Source organism: Limanda limanda, chromosome 7 (assembly GCF_963576545.1).
Source record: "Limanda limanda chromosome 7, fLimLim1.1, whole genome shotgun sequence".
NCBI lineage: Eukaryota > Metazoa > Chordata > Actinopteri > Pleuronectiformes > Pleuronectidae > Limanda > Limanda limanda.
In genome coordinates, this window is record NC_083642.1 from 1,207,452 (window position 1) to 1,231,504 (window position 24,053).

At 45.9% G+C, this 24,053-nt stretch overlaps 5 protein-coding genes across 6 annotated transcripts in view; 2 read left to right on the forward strand and 3 right to left on the reverse strand.

Moving 5' to 3' along the window:
* si:dkey-96f10.1 (6-phosphofructo-2-kinase/fructose-2,6-bisphosphatase) overlaps nt 1-3,526 on the reverse strand; it is a 186,902-nt gene extending 183,376 nt beyond the window's left edge. Inside the window, exon 1 of the mRNA XM_061075174.1 lies at nt 3,508-3,526. The gene's annotated coding sequence lies outside the window, so the exon portion shown is untranslated. The remainder of the gene's footprint in view (nt 1-3,507) is intronic.
* On the forward strand, nt 1,008-5,936 carry zgc:86609 (ER membrane protein complex subunit 3-like). Its single transcript, XM_061075177.1, has 9 exons — nt 1,008-1,242; nt 2,866-3,063; nt 3,184-3,241; nt 3,414-3,507; nt 3,878-3,982; nt 4,490-4,571; nt 4,762-4,841; nt 4,964-5,046; nt 5,332-5,936. The coding sequence occupies exons 2-9, from the start codon at nt 2,909-2,911 to the stop codon at nt 5,458-5,460; spliced, it is 786 nt and encodes a 261-aa protein (XP_060931160.1). The 5' UTR covers nt 1,008-1,242; nt 2,866-2,908; the 3' UTR covers nt 5,461-5,936.
* A 183-nt stretch (nt 5,937-6,119) lies between these two features.
* usp11 (ubiquitin specific peptidase 11) lies at nt 6,120-16,910 on the reverse strand. The gene is made up of 21 exons (XM_061074922.1): nt 16,665-16,910; nt 15,838-15,947; nt 15,590-15,720; nt 15,366-15,483; nt 14,066-14,211; nt 13,776-13,837; nt 13,354-13,453; nt 13,052-13,225; nt 12,239-12,397; nt 11,917-12,141; nt 11,693-11,776; nt 11,162-11,256; nt 10,795-10,998; nt 10,433-10,536; nt 9,566-10,054; nt 9,171-9,241; nt 8,586-8,698; nt 8,357-8,506; nt 7,730-7,845; nt 7,475-7,563; nt 6,120-7,303 (listed from the first exon to the last, which is right to left on the reverse strand). Exons 1-21 carry the CDS (start codon nt 16,772-16,774, stop codon nt 7,121-7,123), a joined length of 3,033 nt encoding a protein of 1,010 aa, XP_060930905.1. The 5' UTR covers nt 16,775-16,910; the 3' UTR covers nt 6,120-7,120.
* A 1,410-nt stretch (nt 16,911-18,320) lies between these two features.
* On the forward strand, nt 18,321-22,441 carry rfc2 (replication factor C (activator 1) 2). 2 transcript variants are annotated; one of them, XM_061075210.1, is made up of 6 exons: nt 18,321-18,568; nt 18,908-19,013; nt 19,120-19,221; nt 20,154-20,412; nt 20,494-20,754; nt 22,331-22,441. In XM_061075210.1, exons 1-6 carry the CDS (start codon nt 18,322-18,324, stop codon nt 22,439-22,441), a joined length of 1,086 nt encoding a protein of 361 aa, XP_060931193.1. In that variant the 5' UTR covers nt 18,321. The 2 variants fall into 2 exon arrangements, with proteins under 2 accessions (XP_060931193.1, XP_060931194.1); XM_061075211.1 differs by lacking the exon at nt 18,321-18,568 and adding an exon at nt 18,739-18,831.
* A 303-nt stretch (nt 22,442-22,744) lies between these two features.
* LOC133004914 (protein NDRG3-like) overlaps nt 22,745-24,053 on the reverse strand; it is a 10,587-nt gene continuing 9,278 nt past the window's right edge. Inside the window, exon 16 of the mRNA XM_061074470.1 lies at nt 22,745-24,053. This exon is cut by the window's right edge and continues 53 nt beyond it. Coding sequence (XP_060930453.1) covers nt 23,937-24,053 — 117 coding nt within the window. The 3' untranslated portion in view covers nt 22,745-23,936.

The following is a 24,053-nucleotide window of genomic DNA, read 5'->3' on the forward strand; positions in this document are numbered from 1 at the left end:
AGGTTTCACACAATCGAATCACGTGCACGAGCGCCACATCCACACGTGCACGTTTTAGTTTGAAAACGCACACGTGTGGCGTCCACGCTTCAGAGCGGCTGACACGGAGAAGAGTGTGAATCTGCTCGTTGAGTTAGCTAAACGATGACGTAGACCTTTTGCTGATTGGATCTAATCCGACGTAGCCTTCGCTGATTCGTCAGGCTCCCGTCACATGACCTCCTTCCAGAAGAAAACACCTAGCCTCAGCTTTCAGAGTAAAACACAACTTAACTTGATCTGTGCGAAGCTTCTGAAACAACACAGTGAACAAAGAAGCTTCGCATTGATCACAAGTTTATATTACACATTTTCTTTAATTTGTCTGAGAGTGAGATTTTGTCCAAAATGAGAAAATACAATAAATCTCAATGAAATATTTTGTGTTGCGGTAAAGCAACTCTTTAATGAACAGAACTTGCACTATTAGCATGTAGCATGGTTAGCTAACTAACTTATTACGCTAGATAACAGACCTTCAGTTTGATTGACATTCAATCAATCAAATTTGATTCCTACTTGTCATATTCACAAATCACACTTTGTCTCAAAGGCCACTTATAACAATATTTTTACGATACTGATGAGAAGAACCAGTTTGTAACTTCATGTTTAAAGTGTTTATATATAAAGTCTGATGGAGATGAAGGAGCAGATGAACTGAGGAGTTCCTGAAGGTAGAAGACATGAGGAGACATGTTGTGGATGAAGAAGTCTTCTCGTGATCATGGTCCTGGATCAGCTGACACCAGGATCAGGATCCTCAATGAAACTAACTAATGCCGGGTTAAAAGCAAAATAATAATAAAAACAATTAAGTAAAGCTGTAAAACAAACACAGGTTAAAAGTTATTCTATAAAAGTGTTTTTGACACATTGCTAAGATCTGTGACATTCTTTTATTTTGTAGGTGTTGTTGCCAATGTGTGTTCCTGCTTGAACCGGAAGTTCTCTCTTCTTCGCGTCTTCTCACGCCGGAAAAGTGTCTGTTACAGTCACAGCTGATAAATGTGGTGAGCAATGATCAAAGGTTTACTTCCGCCTCAGATCAAAGGGTTTGAATCGAAGCGGCTGAAAGTTCGTAGAAATGATTCACATCGAAACAGGAAGCGGCTTCAGGAGCTAACTGTGCTAACGGTAGCTGTTTGCTAACGCTAGCGTCAGGTTCTAGCCGACCAGTCTTCACTGTTCCGGGGTCAGAAGGTCAGTGTCTCCGGGTTAGCTCCGCTCGTTAGCACCGCTCGTTAGCTCCGGAAGAGCTACAGCTGTGGGGTTAGCTGCTAGCTGTTAGCCGTTAGCTGTTAGCTGCTAGCCGTTAGCTGCTAGCCGTTAGCTGCTAGCCGTTAGCTGCTAGCCGTTAGCTGCTAGCCGTTAGCTGCTAGCCGTTAGCTGCTCCTCAGGCCTGTTGCTGGTCGGTTCCCTGTGTCTCTGGGTCCCAGCTGGACTCAGTGTGTTGATCTTTGTGTTTAACAGTTTAACTTTGTGTTGTTTCAGTGGCTCAAGTTGTCAGACTCCAGTGTAGTTTGTGTAGTTTGTCACGTGCTGTTCGAGTTCAGTGACGTGTTGGACCAGAAGCGTCTCAGCAGAGAAATGAACATAAAGATATAAATATACAACAAATCAAATACTAAAGTAAAACTTTACACGTTCAAAGCTGCAGTTTGACAGTCGTTGCGAAAGAAGTAGTGTGTGTAGTTAGTGCACAAGTGTGTGTAGTTAGTGTAATGCTCATGTGTGTAGTTAGTGCACATGTGTGTGTAGTTAGTGCTCATGTGTGTAGTTAGTGCACAAGTGTGTGTAGTTAGTGTAATGCTCATGTGTGTAGTTAGTGCACATGTGTGTGTAGTTAGTGCTCATGTGTGTAGTTAGTGCACAAGTGTGTGTGTAGTTAATGCTCATGTGTGTAGTTAGTGCACATGTGTGTGTAGTTAGTGCTCATGTGTGTAGTTAGTGCACAAGTGTGTGTAGTTAATGCTCATGTGTGTAGTTAGTGCACATGTGTGTAGTTAGTGCACATGTGTTTGTATAGTCATTCACATGTGTGTAGTTAGTGCACATGTGTGTATAGTTAATGCTCATGTGTGTAGTTAGTGCACATGTGTGTATAGTTAATGCTCATGTGTGTAGTTAGTGCACATGTGTGTAGTTAGTGCACAAGTGTGTGTAGTTAGTGCACAAGTGTCTGTAGACAATACATGTGTGTGTGTAGTTACTGCACATGTGTGTAGTTAATTCACATGTGTGTAGTTAATTCACATGTGTGTAGTTAATTCACATGTGTATAGTTACTGCACAAGTGTGTGTAGTTAATTCACATGTGTGTATAGTTAATTCACATGTGTATGTAGTTAATGCTCATGTGTGTATAGTTAATTCACATGTGTGTAGTTACTGCACATGTGTGTGTAGTTAATTCACATGTGTATGTAGTTAATGCTCATGTGTGTGTAGTTAATTCACATGTGTGTAGTTAATGCACATGTGTGTGTAGTTACTGCACATGTGTGTATAGTTAATTCACATGTGTGTATAGTTAATTCACATGTGTGTATAGTTAATTCACATGTGTGTAGTTACTGCACATGTGTGTGTGTGTAGTTTATTCACATGTGTGTGTAGTCACTGCACATGTGTGTGTAGTTAATTCACATGTGTGTAGTTTATTCACATGTGTGTTATACACAAATGTGTGTAGTTACTGCACGTGTGTGTATTTAATTCACTCACTGTGTGAGGGTTCTCTACCTTGATGTGCGTAGGTTCTATCTGAGTTTGTCTCAGATCATGTGACATGTCTCTGACGTGTGGACCCTTGTCTCCCCACAGACCGCCCCCCCACAGACCGCCCCCCCGCCCTCCTCCTGTTGCCATGGCGAGTCCCGAGCTCCTCCTGGACTCCAGCATCCGTCTCTGGGTGGTCCTGCCCATCGTCTTCATCACCTTCTTCGTGGGGATCATCCGTCACTACGTCACCCAGCTGCTCCACAGCGATAAGAAGGTGGAGCTGGAGCAGGTGTCCGACAGGTGAGGGCCCCGCCCCCCCGCCGGGGGAGCTGTGTGTCCAGGTTGTTGGTCTGATTGTGTGCACACAGCCTGTGTGTGTGTCTGTTCACTCGTCACTAACCTTAGTGTGTGTCTGTGCAGTCAGGTGCTCCTGCGCAGCCGCATCCTCCGAGAGAATGGAAGGTACATCCCCAAACAGGTAACCCCCCCCCACACACACACACACACACACACACACACACACACACACACACACACACACACACACACACAAGATGATCTCTGTTCTGAATGAGACGCGTTGACATTAAACCTGAAGGAGGAGAAGTGTCGAGTTGTCGTGAACATGTTGAACCTCGTTGTGTTTTCAGTCGTTCGCGATGAGGAAACATTATTTCAACGACGCAGAGACGGGATTCTTCAAGAAGGTCAAGAGGAAGGTCGTCCCCAAGAACCCCATGACAGGTGTGTGTGTCTGTGTGTGTGTGTGTAGGAAAAACAAAGTGTTGAGCTCTGACTGTGTTGTCACAACTGAACGCTGGATATTACCCATGATCCTCTGCTTCCTGACCCTGAAGAGCTGCAGCTGTAACAAATCCACCAAACTGTTCAGATTCTTCATGTTTCACAGTTTCCTGCTGAATCTTGGAGATAAACTCTGGTTGTTCATAACTTCACTTTCTCTGGTTCACATTCACACATCAGACTCACTCTCATCCAGCTGTGGTGAACGGTTTGTGTTGTTGTGGTTTGTGTTGTTGTGGTTTGTGTTGTTGTGGTTTGTGTTGTTGTGGTTTGTGTGTGGCTCAGCCTCTGGAAACCTTCTGTGTTTCAGACCCCAGCATGGTGATGGACATGATGAAGGGAAACCTGACCAACGTCCTGCCCATGATCGTGATTGGTGGATGGATAAACTGGGCGTTCTCTGGATTCGTCATAAGTGAGTTCTGTCATCAGAGTCGTGGCACAGTGACACCTAGTGGACGGAGGCCTCATGTTTCTGTCTGTCCCGTTCAGTTCTCACTCAAAGATGAAATATGAGGTCAGAGGTCACAGTAAATAAACTAATATAGACATGAACTGGTTGAATTAGACACACAACACCACCTTTGTGTCTGTAGTTTTCACATTCATGTTTTTGTAGCTTGATCGATGGGACGGGAGAATTTCAACTCCTGCTACTGGGATTTTTATTTTATATGGAAATGCAAAAATTAATCTTCCAGAAAAGAGAGAAAACAGAGAAGAGATCGATTCTCTTCTTCACTGAACTTCTGTCGTAGAATCCTGAATCTGTGCTGGAGCTGTAATAGGAGTAATTAGTGTTTTTTGTCTGGTATCGTGATGTTGATGAATAATAATTGTTGTTTTTTCTTGTAAATGAAGTTTATTCTGTGTATTTGTGGGGAACAAACATCCAGTGTGTGTTTCTGTTGTCGTGTTTCAGCCAAGGTTCCGTTTCCTCTGACTCTTCGGTTCAAGCCGATGTTACAGAGAGGAATCGACCTGCTGTCGCTCGACGCCTCCTGGTAAACATGACTCAGCACCTGGAACAGACCTTATTTACATTATCACTGAATCTGTTGAAATCTTGATTTAATGTTTGACATATGATCTTAAACAAGATCTTTAATATTTTCAAATTAAAGAAAGTTGCCTTGTCAGTCGGCTGAGTTTAAACAGACAGTTTCACGCTCTCCCTCTTGTGTGATGTCACAGGGTGAGTTCGGCCTCCTGGTATTTCCTCAACGTGTTCGGCCTGAGGAGCATGTACAGTCTCATCCTGGGACAGGACAACGGTGAGTCTGACCTTTGACCCCCATCTGGTTCGATCTCAGGTCTCTGTTCGATCTCAGATGAACAGCTGGATCGTTTCCAGACATTCTGTGTGTTGGTGTTTCTCATGTGAAATGTCTCTCAGCTGCCGACCAGTCGCGGGTGATGCAGGACCAGATGACGGGCGCTGCCATGGCGATGCCCCCTGACCCCAACAAGGCTTTTAAGGTGAGAGTTCATTTTATTAGTTTGATCACAGAAAACTTGAGATTTTCTACAAATTATACGAGAGATTTTATAAAAGTGTGCAGATAATTATTTTTACTAAAGTTACTTTTATATAACAAGTCATCAGATCCGAGTCTTCATCTCTAACCACCTGAACATTCAAACTAAGGCTTCATCCATACAACCTGGTTTTGTGGATGAAGCCTAAATCTCAAGTGAATTGTAGATTCAGAAAACTCTTCCTCTCCTGACTTGTGTTGACGAGCCTCTGTCTGTTCTCCTCAGAGCGAGTGGGAGGCGCTGGAGATCATTGAACACAAGTGGGCGCTAGAGAACGTTGAAGACGAGCTGATGACCAGAGACCTCAACTTCGGAACTTTCTTCAGCCAGGACGTCAAGTCGGCCATGTTCTAGGACGACGAGGACGCGTGAGCGCTGGGACGTCTGAAGAACCGTCAGGAGACGAGTAGAAAACTGCTTCTTCTCTGGAACACGCTCGACAAACTCTAGATCTAAATAAACACGACCACAGACGCTAACGCTCCTCTGTCTCTTCACGAGCCTCCAGACAAACTGCAGCTCCACAGATTAATCAAATGTCTCACATGTTGTCACGTTGTGTTTTCAGTGTTCCAGAATAGAACGTTTTTTTAAATCCACTCTGAACAAACAGGTTTTTAGAACAAACGTTCCAGACGAGCGGTTTGTTTCAGTGAAGCGGTTCAATCGGATGAATCCTCTCAGGAAGTCGAGCGTTTAAAGTCGACTGGGACGTTTCCAGATCTTTGAACGACAGCAGGCGTTGCAGTTTTCATTCTGCAGAAAACTATTTTGTGTGTACGTTTCTACCAAAGTGACTTGAAGTTAAATAAAAGTGCCATCTCAACTCACTGGGTTTCTCTCGTCTGTGTTGTGCAGAACTTTCCCATGAAGCTGGTGAGAAGGTCGATGTCGGGATTTATCAACACTTTAGTGCACGAGGTGGAAGAAAATAAGTTTTAACTGAAGTAAGAGTTGAATCTTTGATGCCATGACGAGGCTACGGGGAATTTACCAAGAGTCAAAGTCTCATCGTGATAATAACCCTTTTATTCATATCAAAACAATCAAGTACAATAAAATATTTTCATCTCATAATTGACCAAAGAAAGAAATCGCCCCAAGGTTCCCTCCTGCTTCGCCCAGGAATGATAATACATTTCTTACAATACAAAAATACTGTACACAGCAGGTTGAGAGAAATGAAAAGCTCAGTGAGAGAGAGAGAGAGAAAACTTCTCCTGCGTCCGTCTCTCTGCTCAGACTGGAAAAGCAAATTTAACCTGTCATTCTGTCTGGATACAAATTTTTATCTATAAATACAAAAAAATAAGCATCTTAATGTCCTGCACCAGTCGATCGATAAAATCATTGAGGAAAAATAAAACTAGTCATGTTGCAGCTGAATTTAGTCAATTAAAAATAAATAAAGGAAAGAAACTTTCATAATATACAAAGAAAGACTTATTATCCCTGGCAGCTTTGTATTAAATCTATTATAAACACTGATGATTACCCATAATCCATCACTCTGCTCCACTCATGTTTCTATTGAATTCAGTTGAACAGTAAAACCTCTCAGACATAAACTATCTTCACTCTGCGACTGAGAGACTTTGAAGATATCTAAAGAGGAAATGGAAACTACGTGTTAAAATTTGAGAAAATATTTCACTAAAAAGTTTACAACCGAATCCGTCTTATCAATAAATATTGAATGAACTAAATCATTAAATTTAGTGTCTGGAATTTGTGGAAGTTTAATACTTCCACCGTGACATTTAAAAGCCGTTTAATAAAATCAAATATTAATTTATAATTAAATGACTATTGGATTAAAATTATTTTCTTTGTTGAATTAATATAATAATAATAATAATGAGCCAACAGATATTTAATGTGGATTAAAGGTAATCAGGTCAGAGTCAAATCAAGTTCAAGTTTCAATGAAAGAGAAAACAGAAGAGGCCGACTGATCTGATGAAGTCAAAACAAAACTAATTACCAGAAGATAGAATGAAACTAAATCTTTTGTTTAGTCTGTTTCCATGGTGACGTAGGAGGAAGTGCCCGGCTCGGCGCTGTCGCCCTTACAGGAAGTGATGGTGTCGTTGGCGGGCTGGGGAGTGGAGGAGGCGGGGCTTGTGTTGGGAGGCGGCAGAGTGGGTTTTCGGATTTTATCTTGCCGGTGGTAAAACAAGACGTAGGCAGCGTTGGTCTGTGGGAGGAAAACAAACGTCACATGTTTGGAAGTCGTGGTTTTTGACGTCTCATCGTTCTCCAGCTGTTTCCAGACTCGACCTCCGGAGAACATCTGGAGAACTTTCACACAAACAATCTGCAGATTATTAGAAGTCGTGGATTCAGACATCAGGTGCAGGGTACTGACCACGATCTGCGGCTCCCGGGCGTACGTCACCTTGCTGTCGTCGAAGTAATACCACTGCCCGTTGTCCTTGTTCTTGGCGTAGCTGGTGTCTGGAATATGGAAAAAATCTAAAGGTTCAACATGATCTGATCTGAAGCTCCAGACAATGTTTATATCATGTTATTAATACAAACTGGTATTATACCAATATTCATCTGTGCGTTCACCATATATAATGTACATATATATATATAATTGATAGATAAAGGGCCTTACAATGTCCGTCCCTGAGTCCTCCGTAGTGATTGGACACAGCGATGAGGTCATAGCGGCTCGGAGGCTCCCCATTGGACAGCTTCTTCCTCAGGAGGCAGCCGGAGAAGTCCAGGTCCCTGAAACAGTGACATCACATGACTGATAAGAACCAATCAGGAAGATCCTTGTAGAGCCGGAGGAGAAGTGTGCGATTTCAGTGATGTCATCGCTTTCAAATCACGTGATCGATGATATACATCATGATTCGCTGATGCTCGTGGGAAAGGTGAGGTGCATTGTGGGACTTGTAGTTTGTTTGTATCATTCAGAAGACGTCTAAACCGAGGGGATCGATATTAATGCAGATTGAACCAGAATCTTACTGATTAAAAAAAGGATGAAAATAAAAACAACGATGATTTAGACCAAGACTCGTCTGTGAGACTCGAGGAAGAAGAAGAAGAAGAAAGAAGAAGAAGATCTGTTCAAACTACCAAATGATTTTATTACACGTCTCAGAAATATTGGTTTTAGAAAAGCTTCAGGTCTAAGGGTGCTGTTGTGAAACAGGTTTTAGAAAGAGATTGTGTGTGTGTTTGTTAGTGTGTGTGTGAGTGCGTTAGTGTGTGTGTGTGTGTGTGTGTGTACCTGAGGGGAAAGTCCACGATGCTGTCCAGCTTCTCTCTGGTGAACTTGGTGTATGAGAACCTCTTGAGGTGAATGATCAGAACCTCCGGCAGAGACCAGAGGTCGAGCTTCTTTGTGGCCAACTGGTGTTTCTTACACACCGGACAGTACCTGCACAGGGTCACACATTATACACCTCCCTCACATGTTCATCAATCAGGCTGTGTGTGTGTGTGTGTGTGTGTGTTACCATGGGTTCTCCTCCTCCAGTGTCTCCACAGTGGTGAACAGCTCGATGCACTCCTGCAGCTGCACCGTGGTCTGCTGCTGAGGAACCTCCATGCTGGCGTGTTTGTCGTACTTCTACACAAGAGGAGAAATACAAAAAACAGAGGAGTCAATAAGGAGGAGAGAGAAAGAAAAGGAGAAGTCAATCCAAACCTTTAATCTAATCTTTATCAACAAGGCCCGGGTCCCCCACCTGACTTGGACTCTTATCCCGCACCCACGTGTCAATTCTGTGTTACATTAACACACATAACAGTATATTGCATATTGCACATCCCCATTTCTCTCCTGCTTTGCATTTTACTTTTTATATCTTGTATATATCTGTTTTTCATTTTACTCTTTATTTAACTTTTATGTCTTGTATATATATTTGTTTTACATACAGTTATTTCTTTCTTATGTGAAGTACTTATTGTGTTTTTATGCTTTATGTTAAATGTATGAACCTTTTTACCAAAGAAAATTCCAGGTGGGTGTAAACCTACTTGGCAATAAATCCTTTCTGATTCTGTTTCTCTTTTTTGATTAATCCATTCACACTGACCTCAGCTTCGTTTTCATTGTAGAATCTCTTCTTCATGTCGGGGTCCCAGTCGATCGCCACGTACGGCTGAGCTGCAGAGAGAGAGAGAGAGAGAGAGAGTGAGAGAGTGAGAGAGTGAGGGAGAGAGAGAGAGAGGGACGAGCTGTGAAACACTCTCTGGGTTTCATTTAACAAACTGGTTCAATCACTTCAAAGAAAACTCAATGATCAACTTATTATAGTTCTTCTGTGAAAACCCTGCAGGACGTCAGCAGGTGGACACGTGTGTTCATCCGACCTCACGTTGTGTTAATCACATTTACACAATGACTGTGTCTGTGTGTGTGTGAGTGTGTGTCTGTGTGTGTGTGTGTCTGCCTGTGTGTGTGTGTGTCTGCCTGTGTGATCAGACTTACAGCTGAAGGACACGGCGCTCCCTCCCTCTCCCATCCCTCTCTCGGTCGTCCCGTTGGAGTTGACCGCCTGGATGATGAACAGACTCCTCCTCCTCTTACGACACGCCCTCCTCTTGCTCGACTGCTCGCTGGTCAGCGGGCTGGGAGAACACGCCTCCTCCTGCTTGTCCTCCTCCCTCTCCTCCTCGGCGCTCTCACCGGGCGGCGGCGGCGGCGTTTGCTCTGCCGGTGATTCGGAGGCGTCGGCGGTTCTGCTCGTTCCACAGAGACTCTCCTCACTGGGGCCGTCGGCGGCGTTGAGGAGCTGCGTCCGGCTGCCGGACCCGTTGGCGGCCTCCTGGCCGCTGTGGTCCTGGGGGGGCTGCGTGTGGTTGAGCTCAGGGAGGGGCTCCACGTTAGCGGTGGCGTCTGATTGGCTGTTTGCTGGAGCATCTTCAGAGAGTCGAGTCTGAGACGAGTCGACTCGCTCGGCTTCCTCCTGCTGATCATCTGAGAAACAACAGAGAGAGAGAGTCAGAGTCTGAGTGGACGACCTCTGACCTCCAGAGGTTAATCATCTCACATGAGGACGACGTCCTGATGGAGGTCAACACCCTGACTCCACCCACAGTGATGTCACCCGTTCATTTGTATTATTAATGAAGATTTAGCAGAAAGTTTTTTTCAGCACTGTGTTGATTTCTAGACGAACGAGAATAATTCAGAGAAAAGATTCTGTTGTGAACTGAGACTTCGTTTGTTTCTCGGACTCGATTCTACTTCAGATCGGAAACATTTCAAAGCTGTTGATTTAAAATCTCTTTAAAACGTCTCCTGTTGAGACAGAATTATTATTATTATAATTGAGTTCAGACTTGAAGTCGATACCGTCACTGATGCCGTTGGTCTGAGTCTTGTACAGCTCCTCTTCATCGTCATCTTCCTCCTCTTCCTCCAACTCCTCAGAAGGGTCGGGACGTCGCACATAGCGCCTGCACACACACACACACACACACACACACACACACACACACACACACACAGACACACACAGACACACACACACACACACACACACACACACACACACATCACGGTAAAATAAATATTCCCTCGATGGATCACAATGAAAACCTTTAGTATTTCTGCGGCTGAGGTCAAAGGGTTAAAGAAATGTGGTCGATCTGCAGCAACGGTCTTCACTGTGATTGGTTAAGAACAGAGGAGAGCTTCCTGTGTGTGTTGCTCACGCCAGTCTCTTCAGGAACAGGTCGTACAGCGCCTCCTGGCTGCAGCTGCTGCGCGGCACGCCCAGCAGCAGCGGGTGACCGAACAGCGAGGTGCCGTACGAGCTGCTGCCGGAGCCGTAGTCTCTGTAGTGGGAGCGCTCCCGGAGGTAGAGAGCCAGGAGCACCTGCTCCTCCTGCTGCTCCTCCTGCACCACCAGCTCGTACCTGAACACACACACACACACACACACAGACACACACACACACACACGTTAAACAGCAGGTTGGCTTGAGTCGGTCCTGGTTGCTATGGTAATATCTTATGAAGCTCAAACCTCAGACTGAAACAAACAAACAGAAAAAGATGATTAATGAATTGTTTCCTCACACAAAGATGTCGTCTCGGTCGAGGATGCAGCTCAGAGACTCGTCCGAGTTGTAGATCTTGAAGAAATGATGGTTGAAAACATCCGCTACCACCATCTGAAGAACACACACACACACACACAGACACACAAAAACACACACACCATGTCATTTTCTGCCACCAGGGGGCCTGTCGATCAAACAGACACAACAGACAGTTTGTTGAGGTATTGAAGCCACACAGGACGTCTCTGATTGGCTGAGAGTCGAGCTGAAGCTAATGTTTGCTCAGCTCGTTTCTCTGAAAACTTCAGATCCAGAAATCCTTCATCTGCTTAAAATACAGAGTTAAAAACGTCCAAGATCTAAAACGTTTACTGTAAAAATGTGACTTCAAAACTGGATAAAAAGTCACTTTTAAGTCTTGGGAACAACACCTGACACATGAACACAGAGGATCTGACGCCACCAACAGGCGACCGAATGAAACGCAGAGTCACCTCCCAGATCTCTACAGGTTTGAAAACATATTATAATTCATATTCACACGGACCTGTGAGGGAGGAACGCCGGTCGTCTCCGACAGAGCCGAGCAGAGGTCCGACACTTTTCCTGCTTTAGGAACGACAACACGATGCTGCAAACACACGAGAGACAGTTGGAAACATCTGAGCTTTGATTCAGATTCTATTTATGATTTTTACTGACAGCGTATGTTCCTCAGAATTCAGTCAAACAGTGAAATGAGTGAAGTTTGGGTCCAGATCCGATCGGTACCTGGACCGGCTTGGCGTACGGGTCCAGAGACACGTAGAAGACCTCCATCACGCGCTCCTTGCTGACAGGAAGTGGGACGCTCAGGTAGCAGAAGGGGTCGAAGGTCACAGACACCTTGTGGCACTCTGGACAGACGAGTGTGGACTTGAAGAGGCCGTGGAATGTGTCCACGATCACAGAGTCGTTCCGCCGGCGGTGGTTCCGCCACGCCTCCTCGGCCACTTCCTGTGGCACAAACAACACTGGTTACTCAGATCCTATTCAGGCAACAGAAGAAGAAGATGACCAGGTGGCGTGTGGCGCTGCAGCAGGAGACGCTCACCTGGTCCGGGCGTCCCTCAGCGTCCCGCAGCTCTATGTACTCTTTGTTCTTGACTCGGTTCAGGTCTTCGTGGAGTCCGTCCAGCAGGAAGGACAGAAGCTCCTGACTGTCGTGCTGCTGGTACCCGAGGAACTGGGACGCAAAGTGACCCACCTTCGTCTGCGCACACACACACACACAGAGACACACACAGACACACACACACACACACACACACAGACACACACACACAGACAGACAGACACACACAACAGTTAAAGACGTTTAGTAACGTGTGTCAGGAACGACGGACTGAAGTAGCATTTGATTTCCAGACCACGCCCACATTACTTTGGCTGGATCCGAAAAATCCGGTATCTGTTTTGACTTCGGGACGAATTAACACGGAAATAAAAAAATACTCTTCGGCTAATTTTTCACGTCAGAACTAAATCACATTAGAAGCAATCAGATAAAACTCAGTTGCAACCGCTAGCATCTGTTGTAACAATGCTCGACATGAACTTATAACATTAACTTACTGAAAATAAAGTTCTGTCGGGATGAACACATGTGAACTTGTTGATGTGGTGACGCTCACATTGCACTGCTCTGTCAGAATATAACAGACCTCTGAAAAGAATATGTTCTCTCCGTTGATCTGTCACTTTGTTAGTTTAAACTTAACAAACCACTAAGTTGTGTTAACATATTACGTGACTGTTATTTTACATATTTTGCTGCGGGAGCGAGTTCTGTGTCCAGAATCATTGAGTTTCAGCAGCGTTATGAGCGCCTAGCGGCCTCCAGGTGACCCGCCCCTGGCTCTGGTACCTTGAAGACTCGTGGCACCACCGAGTAATGTCTCCCCGACCACATCTGCTTGATGACGTCAGCGTAGGCCTCAGCGATCTCCCCCTTCATCCCCAGAGGGTTCGTGAAGTTCAGCTCCTCCAGGTAGGAGCTCTGCAGGAAGTACTCGGTCAGAGGGGGCGTGTTACTCAGACACTGCAGAGAGAGAGAGACACAGAGAGAGAGAGAGAGAGAGAGAGAGAGAGAGGAGACGTCAGTGAAGTGAAAGCTGTGAACACGGATCCTGGAGCAGAGCAGATGAGACAAAGCTCCTCAGCACTGACCTGTAGAGCAGAGTTCATGAAGCAGGTGTTCCCCAGGTTGGTGAGGCCACAGACTCCAGACTGACCTCGGTACGAGTCCGGCTCCTCCCCCGAGTTCCTCCTGAAACAACACAACACTACGTCAGAGGCAGATTCAGATCGGAGGAGCTGTCATCCACAACACTGATCTTTCCACAGCAGAACTTATACGTCATGTCCCGCCTCCTGCTGCTCTACAGGCTCCGCCCCTCGCCTGGATGTGGCTCATACTCTGACACGCTCCAACGCAAAGGAGACGGCGAGGGAGGGAGAGAGAGACTGAAAGTGGAGAAGAGAGTTCCACCCGACAGGAAGATTCGTGGGAAGAGTTCGAGGACGAAAGAAAAAGACGCAAGACAAAGATGTGAAATGTTAAAAATAAGAAACAAAGAGACTGTTCTTACATGATTTGAGGCCTGGAGCTCGGCCAGGTGCCGTCTGCATTCCTCGTCTCCATGATCACCGTCTGACACACACACACACACACACACACAGACACACACACACAGACACACACACAGAGGCATGTTCAAGCTCATCTCTCAGGTTGTTATTTTAAGCGATAGTTGCTTCTAGGAGGAACTTTGTCTCTGAAGCTTTAACCTGAGTCTCATTCTACTACTGAACAAACACATGAGTGAGATGTGTGTGTTGTGTGTGTTGGATGAAGTCGTGACGTGTGTTGGACTCGCACCATGCCGGAGCTCAGACAGGCGTCCAGCACGCTCACGTGCAGGTTCCTGAGACGCTCGCAGCTGCTGTCGGAACTCTTCATCCACAGACGACACTCGGAGCCGGGAGGAACCGAGAACACCTGACACATCGCCCTCTGAATCGACTCTACACACACACACACACACACACACACACACACACACACACAGGGTTCAAAAGAGAGCACACACAATTTAAACACCCAGTAACAACAGTTTGTTGACGTGGTGGCGCAGTGAGGGATGATGGGAGTTGTAGTCGTCTTGCTTCAGTGATGATGGTTCAGGAGGTTTTTATCTGAATCCTCCTCTGAAACAAACTGGTTCTCTCCAGTGACTCAAGCAGCTTCATGTTAAAGCTCAGTGTTCCTCTGGCTCGTCTCTGATTGGCTGAGAGTCGAGCTAACGTCTGCTCAGCTTGTTTCTCTGAAAACTTCAGATCCTTCATCTGCTTCAAATACAGAGTCAAACTTCTCCAAGTCAAATTCTCGCTGGATTGTAAAGCTTCACGCGGTTTCATTCATTTATTTATTACCGCTGCTGCACTTTGATCCAAATACCTCAACAACTTTCAGGTGGTTTTACATTAAATTGTGTTCAAGGTCCTCAGAGGATGGATCTGCATCAATCTACAGAAATTTACTTTACAGGGTTCATACACATTTTGACCAATGGATTTCCATGACTTTTCCATGACTTTTCAATAACTTTAAACCAAATTTCCATGACCGAACATTTTGTGAAATCTCGGTGTATACACAAAAAGTGACAAAATGTAGTATTCAAACTAACAATGAGAATTCCAAGGCATACAGTAAACCTTAAATGACACAAACCCAAGTATGCCTGCTTATATTTTGAGCGTATTTCTTTAAAAGCATATGAATTATTTAAAACTCAGCGTAAATGAACTAGGGATGGGCACTCCATTAAATTGTCTAAATCGATCGTCTATTAATTATGCCCATCCCTAAAATGAACGACATGAAAATATGAATATAACAAATTTCCAAGACTTTTCCAAAACTTTTCGAAGATTATTTTTTTCCATGACTTTTCCAGGCCTGGAAAAACACATTTTGAAATTCCATGACTTTTCCAGGTTTTCCATGACCGTAAGAACCCTGCTTTAGTGTCTTTCGAATCTGAATCTGTGAGAAACTTTAAATCATATTTTGAACGAGCAGGAAAACCAGAAGAAGACAGATGTTTGAGAAGCTGGAAGTCGAGCAAACGACGACTAAAACGATCGATCGTCAAAACAGTCGCACAAAAACTCACGTATGTTGTCGGCGCGGCTGAACTGTGCCGTGGTGACGTTGTCCATGTTGCTATGGAGACAGAGAAAGATCTCAACGGGGTAAACTTCCACCTTCAGAGTGCTGGGCAGGTCCACCACCTGACACACACACACACACACACACAGAGCAGGAAGCTGTGAGTCACATCCCCGCCTGACGGACTGAACATCACCACAGAGTGTGCGTGGCGTGCGGTGGAGTCACCTTGCGTTCCAGCGGCGGCTGACCGACCACCATGCCGTACCAGACCATCAGCTTGTGCCAGGCCTCAGCCGGCACCAGCACAAAGTCCTCATTCTCCACCAGGCGCTCCTTCACGTGGTACGAGTCCAGATCTACACACAGGGAACACTCCAACAATCAGTCAGGTTTACAAGTGTCATGGTTTTAAAACTGAAGCAAAAACAAAGAGTCTGAAGGAACAGAAATCACTGAGTGAGGCGTTCACTGACCCTCGAAAAGCTCCGTGTTGTCGATCTGACCGGGGAAGGACGACGAGTTCTGGTCTCCGGTCTCCACGAACTCCTTCCACTGCTCGAACCAGCGATGCTCCACCACGTACCTATGAGACAACACACATCACATCCTGCTCCACAACGTAACCTAAGAGACAACACACATCACATCACCACACTCGACACTGGGCTGATCTAAGACACCTGAAACTCTCTTAATGGACGTGAATCGATGAACTTCTTTCTCAGATTCCATTCAAATGTTTCATTCTCTTTTGTAACCACGTCCACTAAAGAGGTTGTGTTGTCACCTGTGTGTGTCTGTGTGTGTTTGACAGCAGGACTACACTCACAATCACGACTGCACAACCTCTGACAACTAATTACGTCATAAAAGGAAGACGTCACTCCTGGAGACTTTGAGGAAATGAAGATTTTGAAGCTCAGTTTGAAGTCTTGGATGTGAACGCTGAAATCAAAGCGCTGCTGCTGACGTCAGTGCGTGTCACCGGCAGAAACACCGGAAGCAGGATGAGTTGAACACTAACATATGAATCAGAAACTATGATAAACACACTGAGTCTTCTGCTTTCACTTCCACACACACATTCTGCGGAGCGGGGGTTTACGAGCGGAGCCTGAACGCGTCTGCAGCTGCCTGACAGGCTAACGTTAGCATCGGGGGCTAACGCTCCGTTGAACCTGCCCAGCGGGCTCACAGCCACCCAGCAGCGGCCTGCCCCCGCCGGCAGACCCGGTAACAACCGGTGAACCACCGTGTGATGCTAACTGCTAGCTCCGCTGTGTGGCGGGCGGACTCTCACCAGCTGTCCCCAGCGCAGAGCTCGCACTCCCGCAGCAGAGACTCGACCTCCCGCCGCTGGGTCTCCAGGCCCGGGGGCTCCGCGGCGGAACAGCGGCTGTTGGCCGTCATGACGCCGATCAATCAGTCACAAATGTCCGCAGTGGGGAGGGTTCGAACCGGGGCCAGGAACCAGGAGGCGGCCGCGACCCGCCGCATCGATGAGGCGAGGAACCGACAGGAGCTGCTGCACGGAGGGAGCTGTTTGCGGAAGTAGGAAGTGTTCAGACCCGGAGCAACACCACTTCCGGTCCGCCCGAGTCAACACTAGGGGGCGATTCTACGAGTCAATGATTCAATAATTCCATAATTCATCTATTCAATGATTCATCTATTAAATTAATCATTTATTCAATGATTACATAATTCAATGATTCATCTATTAATTTATTCATTTATTCAATGATTCCATAATTCAATGATTCATCTATTCAATGATTCATCTATTCAATTATTCATTTATTCAATGATTCCATAATTCAATGATTCATCTATTCGATAATTCAATGATTCAATGATTCATCTATTAAATTATTAATTTATTCAATGATTCCATAATTCAATGATTCAATGATTCATCTATTCAATAATTCAAAGATTCAATAATTCAACGATTTAATGATTCCATAATTCAATGATTCAAATATTCCATAATTCAATGATTCCATAATTCAATGATTCAATGATTCCATAATTCATCTATTCAATGATTCATCTATTCAATTATTCATTTATTCAATGATTCCGTAATTCAATGATTCATCTATTCGATAATTCAATAATTCAATGATTCATCTATTAAATTATTAATTTATTCAATGATTCATCTATTAAATTTATTCATTTATTCAATGATTCCATAATTCAATGATTCATCTATTCAATGGTTCAATGATTCAATGATTCCATAATTCAATGATTCAATGATTCAATTATTCAATGATTAATCTATTCAATAATTCAAAGATTCAATAATTCAACGATTTAATGATTCCATAATTCAATGATTCAAAGATTCCATAATTCAATGATTCCATAATTCAATGATTCCATAATTCAATGATTCATCTATTCATCTATTCAATGATTCAATGATTCATCTATTCAATAATTCAATAATTCAACGATTCAACGATTCAATGATTAAATGATTAAATTACTCAATGATTCAATTATTTATCTATTCAATAATTAATTTATTCAATGATTCAATGATTCAATATTGCATTGATTCAATAATCATTTTTTTAATGATTCAATAATGAAATAATTCAATGATTCATAAAGAAAGAAGGTTCACTTTAAATAAATCTGTTTTTTGGTTGAAAGTGTTAAAATGTAAGTTTTTCTTTATTTTCTGCTCTGAACTTAAAGTTCTGTATTTTCTCTCCATGTTCCTGTTTCCGGTCTGTGAACATCAGCCAATCAGACGTGAGCAGAGGCGGGTTTTCACAACTTCTTCCAACTTCCGGTGCTTTTAAAATATCGCGAGATGTCAAATTGCTTTGGACCAATCCGGAGCCTCGCAGATAAGCTCTCGGCCAATCAGGAGCCAGCTCGCCGTGGCGCGGTTGCCAGGGAGGGAAACTCCGAGCAGCAGTTCGCGGGCTGACAGCGACATGGAGGTGGAGATGAGCGAGAACCAGGAGGAGAGGAGCCGGGAGGCGGCCACGGAGAGCCAGGAGGCCGGGGAGAGGAGCCAGGAGGCCGGGGAGGGCTCGTCCCGGAGCCCCGGGGCCTACGAGCTGCCCTGGGTGGAGAAGTACCGGCCGCTGAGCCTGGGCGGGATCGTGGGCAACGTGGAGACCGTGAGCCGCCTGGAGGTGTTCGCCCGGGAGGGCAACGTGCCCAACATCATCATCTCAGGTCGGTTCCTCCGCAGAGCGCCCCCTGGTGGAGCGAGGCAGAAGCTCCGAGCTGCTCGTTACCTCCAGGACGGAAGTGACAACACAACGAGATTCACGCTCTCCTGCTGGAGGAAGTTCCATAACTTTATTATGTGATTATACAAAGTTCTGTGTAGTTCATAAAACAAGATCCTCCATGTTTACACGTCACTGTCATGAAGTGTCATCAGACATTTATTAAGATACGACTTGAGAACCTGGTAGATTCATCTGCTACAGACGGTGAGACTCCTCCCACACACCGTCAGAAGCTGTAAACAGAAGGTGTGTTGATGTCTTCATGTACTTCCTGTTCCAGGCCCCCCCGGCACGGGAAAGACCACCAGCATCCTGTGTCTGGCCCGAGCGCTGCTGGGAGCGTCGATGAAGGACGCGGTGCTGGAGCTCAACGCCTCCAACGAGCGGTGAGAGAGAGGAGGACCTGAGAAGAGTCAGGGTCAAGGGTCAAGGGTCACTGATCAATAACAAACTGAGACGTTCCCTGTTCTCTCTGTGACGTTGTGTCTCCAGTGGAATCGATGTGGTGAGGAATAAAATCAAGATGTTCGCTCAGCAGAAGGTCACGCTGCCCAAAGGTCGCCACAAGGTCATCATCCTGGACGAGGCCGACAGGTGAGTCCGTCACTTCCTGCTGGGGACAGGAACCAGATCGGGGTCGTCGAAGAGGTCGCAGAAAGATAGGGTCAAGAGAGAAAATCAAGTTTAACTGCGACTAATCGAACCAGTCGTCAGTTTACCACCATCTTTCTTTCACTACCTGTCTGTCTGTCTTTCCATCTGTCTTTCTGTCTGTCTTTCTGTCTGTCTGTCTGTCTGTCTGTCTGTCTGTCTGTCTGTCTGTCTGTCTGTCTGTCTGTCTGTCTGTCTGTCTGTCTTTCCATCTGTCTTTCTGTCTGTCTTTCTGTCTGTCTTTCCATCTGTCTGTCTGTCTGTCTGTCTTTCCATCTGTCTGTCTGTCTGTCTTTCCATCTGTCTGTCTGTCTGTCTTTCCGTCTGTCTGTCTCTCCGTCTCTCTGTCTGTCTGTCTGTCTGTATCTCCGTCTGTCTGTCTGTCTCTCCGTCTGTCTGTCTGTCTGTCTCTCGGTCTGTCTGTCTGTCTCTCCGTCTGTCTGTCTTACCATCTGTCTGTCTGTCTTTCCATCTGTCTGTCTGTCTTTCCATCTGTCTGTCTGTCTGTCTTTCCATCTGTGTGTCTGTCTGTCTTTCCATCTGTCTGTCTGTCTGTCTGTCTTTCCATCTGTCTGTCTGTCTCTCCGTCTGTCTCTCCGTCTGTCTGCCTGTCTCTCCGTCTATCTGTCTCTCCGTCTGTCTGTCTTTCCATCTGTCTGTCTGTCTGTCTGTCTGTCTGTCTTTCCATCTGTGTGTCTGTCTGTCTGTCTTTCCATCTGTCTCTCTGTCTCTCTGTCTCTCTGTCTGTCCTCCATGAAACAACCATAAACAAGATTAAAATGTTTGACTCTTTTTCTTCTGATGAAATTCAAGCAAGAAACCTGTTGATGGCTCTTATATGTTTTTAATATGATTGTTTGCCCCGCCCCCTGCAGCATGACGGACGGCGCCCAGCAGGCCCTCAGGAGGATCATGGAGATCTACTCCAAGACTACTCGCTTCGCTCTGGCCTGTAACGCCTCCGATAAGATCATCGAGCCGATCCAGTCGCGCTGTGCGGTGCTGCGTTACTCCAAGCTGACGGACGGGCAGATCCTGGCCCGCCTGCAGGAGGTCGTGGAGAAGGAGCGTCTGTCCGTGTCCGACGACGGGCTGGAGGCCGTCATCTTCACGGCCCAGGGAGACATGAGACAGGTGAGAGGAGGAGCCTGAAGCTCGGCTCAGAGGCTCGTGGTCGATTCACCCGTCTCACCCTCCTGCTGTTGTCGTTCTCAGGCGTTGAACAACCTGCAGTCGACCAACTCCGGCTTCGGCTACATCAACAGCGAGAACGTGTTCAAGGTGTGTGACGAGCCCCACCCCCTGCTGGTGAAAGGCATGCTGGGACACTGCGTGGAGGGGAAGATCGACGAGGCCTACAAGGTGGTGGAGCAGCTGTGGGCGCTGGGCTACTCCCCAGAGGACATCATCGGAAACATCTTCAGGGTCTGCAAGACCTTCCAAATGGCCGAGTACCTGAAACTGGAGTTTATTAAGGTGAGGCGAAGCTCCGCCCCCAACGCGTCGCTCCGCCCCCAACGCGTTAGCAGAGGAAGCTGCTCCAATAAGTCGCTCGAACGTGATCTCTGTCCAAGAGTTTGAGCTGTAACCGAGAGATCCTGAGCATCGAGACCCCGCCCACACTAACACCTGAAAACACACATCCTACAGCGGTCATGTGGTGTAAACAGGAAGTAGATTGTCTCTGCAGCTGGTTGCTTAGTAACAAACTCCTCTGAAGGTGGAACAGTGATGGTGACGAGTCAGAGCAGGGACGACGAGGTGGAAGTGTTACCGACAGGAAGTGTAACTGACAGGAAGTGTTACCGACAGGAAGTGTAACTGACAGGAAGTGTTACCGACAGGAAGTGCTACTGACAGGAAGTGTAACTGACAGGAAGTGTTACCGACAGGAAGTGCAGGAAGTGTAACTGACAGGAAGTGTTACCGACAGGAAGTGCAGGAAGTGTTACCGACAGGAAGTGCTACTGACAGGAAGTGTAACTGACAGGAAGTGCTACTGACAGGAAGTGTAACTGACAGGAAGTGTAACTGACAGGATATGTAACCGACAGGAAGTGCTACTGACAGGAAGTGCTACTGACAGGAAGTGCAACTGACAGGAAGTGTCACTGACAGGAAGAGTTACTGACAGGAACCGTTACTGACAGGAAGTGTAACTGACAGGAAGTGTTACTGACAGGAAGTGTTACTGACAGGAAGTGTTACTGACAGGAAGTGTAACCGACAGGAAGTGTAACCGACAGGAAGTGTAACCGACAGGAAGTGTAACCGACAGGAAGTGTAACCGACAGGAAGTGTAACCGACAGGAAGTGTAACCGACAGGAAGTATAACTGACAGGAAGTATAACTGACAGGAAGTGTTACCGACAGGAAGTGTTACCGACAGGAAGTGCAACTGACAGGAAGTGTTACCGACAGGAAGTGTTACTGACAGGAAGTGTTACCGACAGGAAGTGTTACCGACAGGAACTGTTACCGACAGGAAGTGTAACTGACAGGAAGTGTTACTGACAGGAAGTATAACTGTCAGGAAGTGTTACCGACAGGAAGTGTAACTGACAGGAAGTGTTACCGACAGGAAGTGTAACTGACAGGAAGTGCTACTGACAGGAACTGTTACCGACAGGAAGTGTAACTGACAGGAACTGTTACTGACAGGAACTGTTACCGACAGGAAGTGCTACCGACAGGAAGTGCTACCGACAGGAAGTGCTACTGACAGGAAGTGCTACTGACAGGAAGTGCTACTGATAGGAAGTGTTAGCGACAGGAAGTGTTAGCGACGCTTTGTGTTCCCCGCTGCTAGTCGAGTCATGTGACTGATGAGAACCAATCAGGAAGAGAACGTCTGCTTCGTATATAAGTCTCAGTTTCTGTTCAGATTAAAACACAAACCCAGAGTTTTCAAAGTTTAAATCAGTTTAAACAAGTCTCTGATTCAGAGTCGCGTGGACAGCAGAGGTAACCATAGCAACAGTGATGCGTTATAACTCTACGTGGATGTAGCTTCGGCCTCTGAACGTCTCGTGTTGTGTTTGCTTCCTGCAGGAGATCGGTTACACTCACATGCGAGTGGCTGAAGGAGTGAACTCTCTGCTGCAGATGGCCGGACTCCTCGGGCGCCTGTGCAGCAAGACGACCACGCCCCCCGCCAGCTGAACCCGAACCCCCCCCCCCCCCCCCCCCCACACAGACACTCCCTCAGTGATGGACTCCTCCTGTGCCCCCCCCCTCAGACTCTTTCAGCTTCACACTGATGATCTCCATCTCATCTCATCACTACTTTCTCTGTGGAGGCAGAACAATGTATAAAAACAATAAATCCTTTTCCTTAGAGCCGACATGTTTGTTTTGTTTGGAGATGTTAAGTATTAAAGATTCATTAAATCTGCAGGTTATATTTTTTTTGAAAACTTTGACACCTTTAAGACTTCAAATAATAAAAAAAAAATGTAGACAACAGATCTGAAAACTCGTTCTGTCTTTATTGATCACAAACTTTATTTGTCAGTACAAAGCTTGTTTACATGAAACATCTATTAAGTACAAACCTCAGTTTAACAACAGCTACTGGTGTTCAAATCCATAAAGAAATATTTGTATTAAATATTGAACAGTAACAAACGTTAGAGTTACAGTGAGAATAAATAGAATAAAATAATTAAACACTTCCTCATCTGCAGGAAAACGGTTTGTGGGTCGACTTTAAACCTGGAAACCTGTCGTCGTTTCATTCACACGTTTGATTCCTAACAAACCTGAACCTTCTCCTTCAAAGTGCAAATTCATCACAAAACGTCCCTGGAGCCGAACGACTGCTGCAGCGCCACCTAGCTCCGTCCGTACGATAACCACGAATCAACATGTCATCACTGTCCAGGGAAACGCTCGTGAGAGGTTTAGTTTGGTGGTTTTCAGGTCAGATGAACCTCCTCAGTCCAGAGACACAATGTAGAACCCCCCCCCCTCTGCCCCAGCTGAACAACACCACTCACTGGACCACTGAACAGTTGTCATGCCACAAGTCAACGACGAGCATGCTGCCGACGAGCAGGAGCTGCAGCCAATAATAAAGATAATGTATAATAGAGAGGTCAGAGGTCACCATGACGGAAACAGCAGCAGAACAGCAAACGCTCTAAATGAGTTTCATTCAGTCCGACGTCAGATCCTCTGTTACAGGAAGAGTCTCACCTGCCTGAAGAAGAGCAGAAGCTCTGAGTCACTGAGAGAAAAGACGAGCTTCACTAACATCACTCATCACTAAATAACACAATCGTAAGAATGAAACCAAACTAAAGGAAGAAAAGAGTCAAAGTGAACATCTGACCGGAGGAAACCACTTCAACAAACACAACACAACTGAATATAAATCAGAGCCGGCGGAACTCCATGTACGGGAACATCTACAGAATCACCATGGCAACCGCATCAGCATTCTAAAGACGACATGACAACAGAGTCAACATGGCTGCTGCTGACTGGCATCAGATCTAAACTCCATGAACTCATGGGGAGGAAATCTGGAGCCGATAAAGCACGTTTGACCTTTTTCCTTTTTAGAAGGAACGTTTACAACTAAAACAGCCGAACTGTTGCGTTCAGGGAACAGGAGGAGGAGAAGCATGGAGGAGTAGAGATGGAGAGAACAGTCCTACGACGCCATCTCGATGGCGTGCGGCACCGTGAGCTCGGAGCTGGAGGAGTCGACTCCCTCTGGAAGGGCGTTGGTGCTCGTGCGGCTCCGGACGCCGTCTGCCGAGCCGACGCT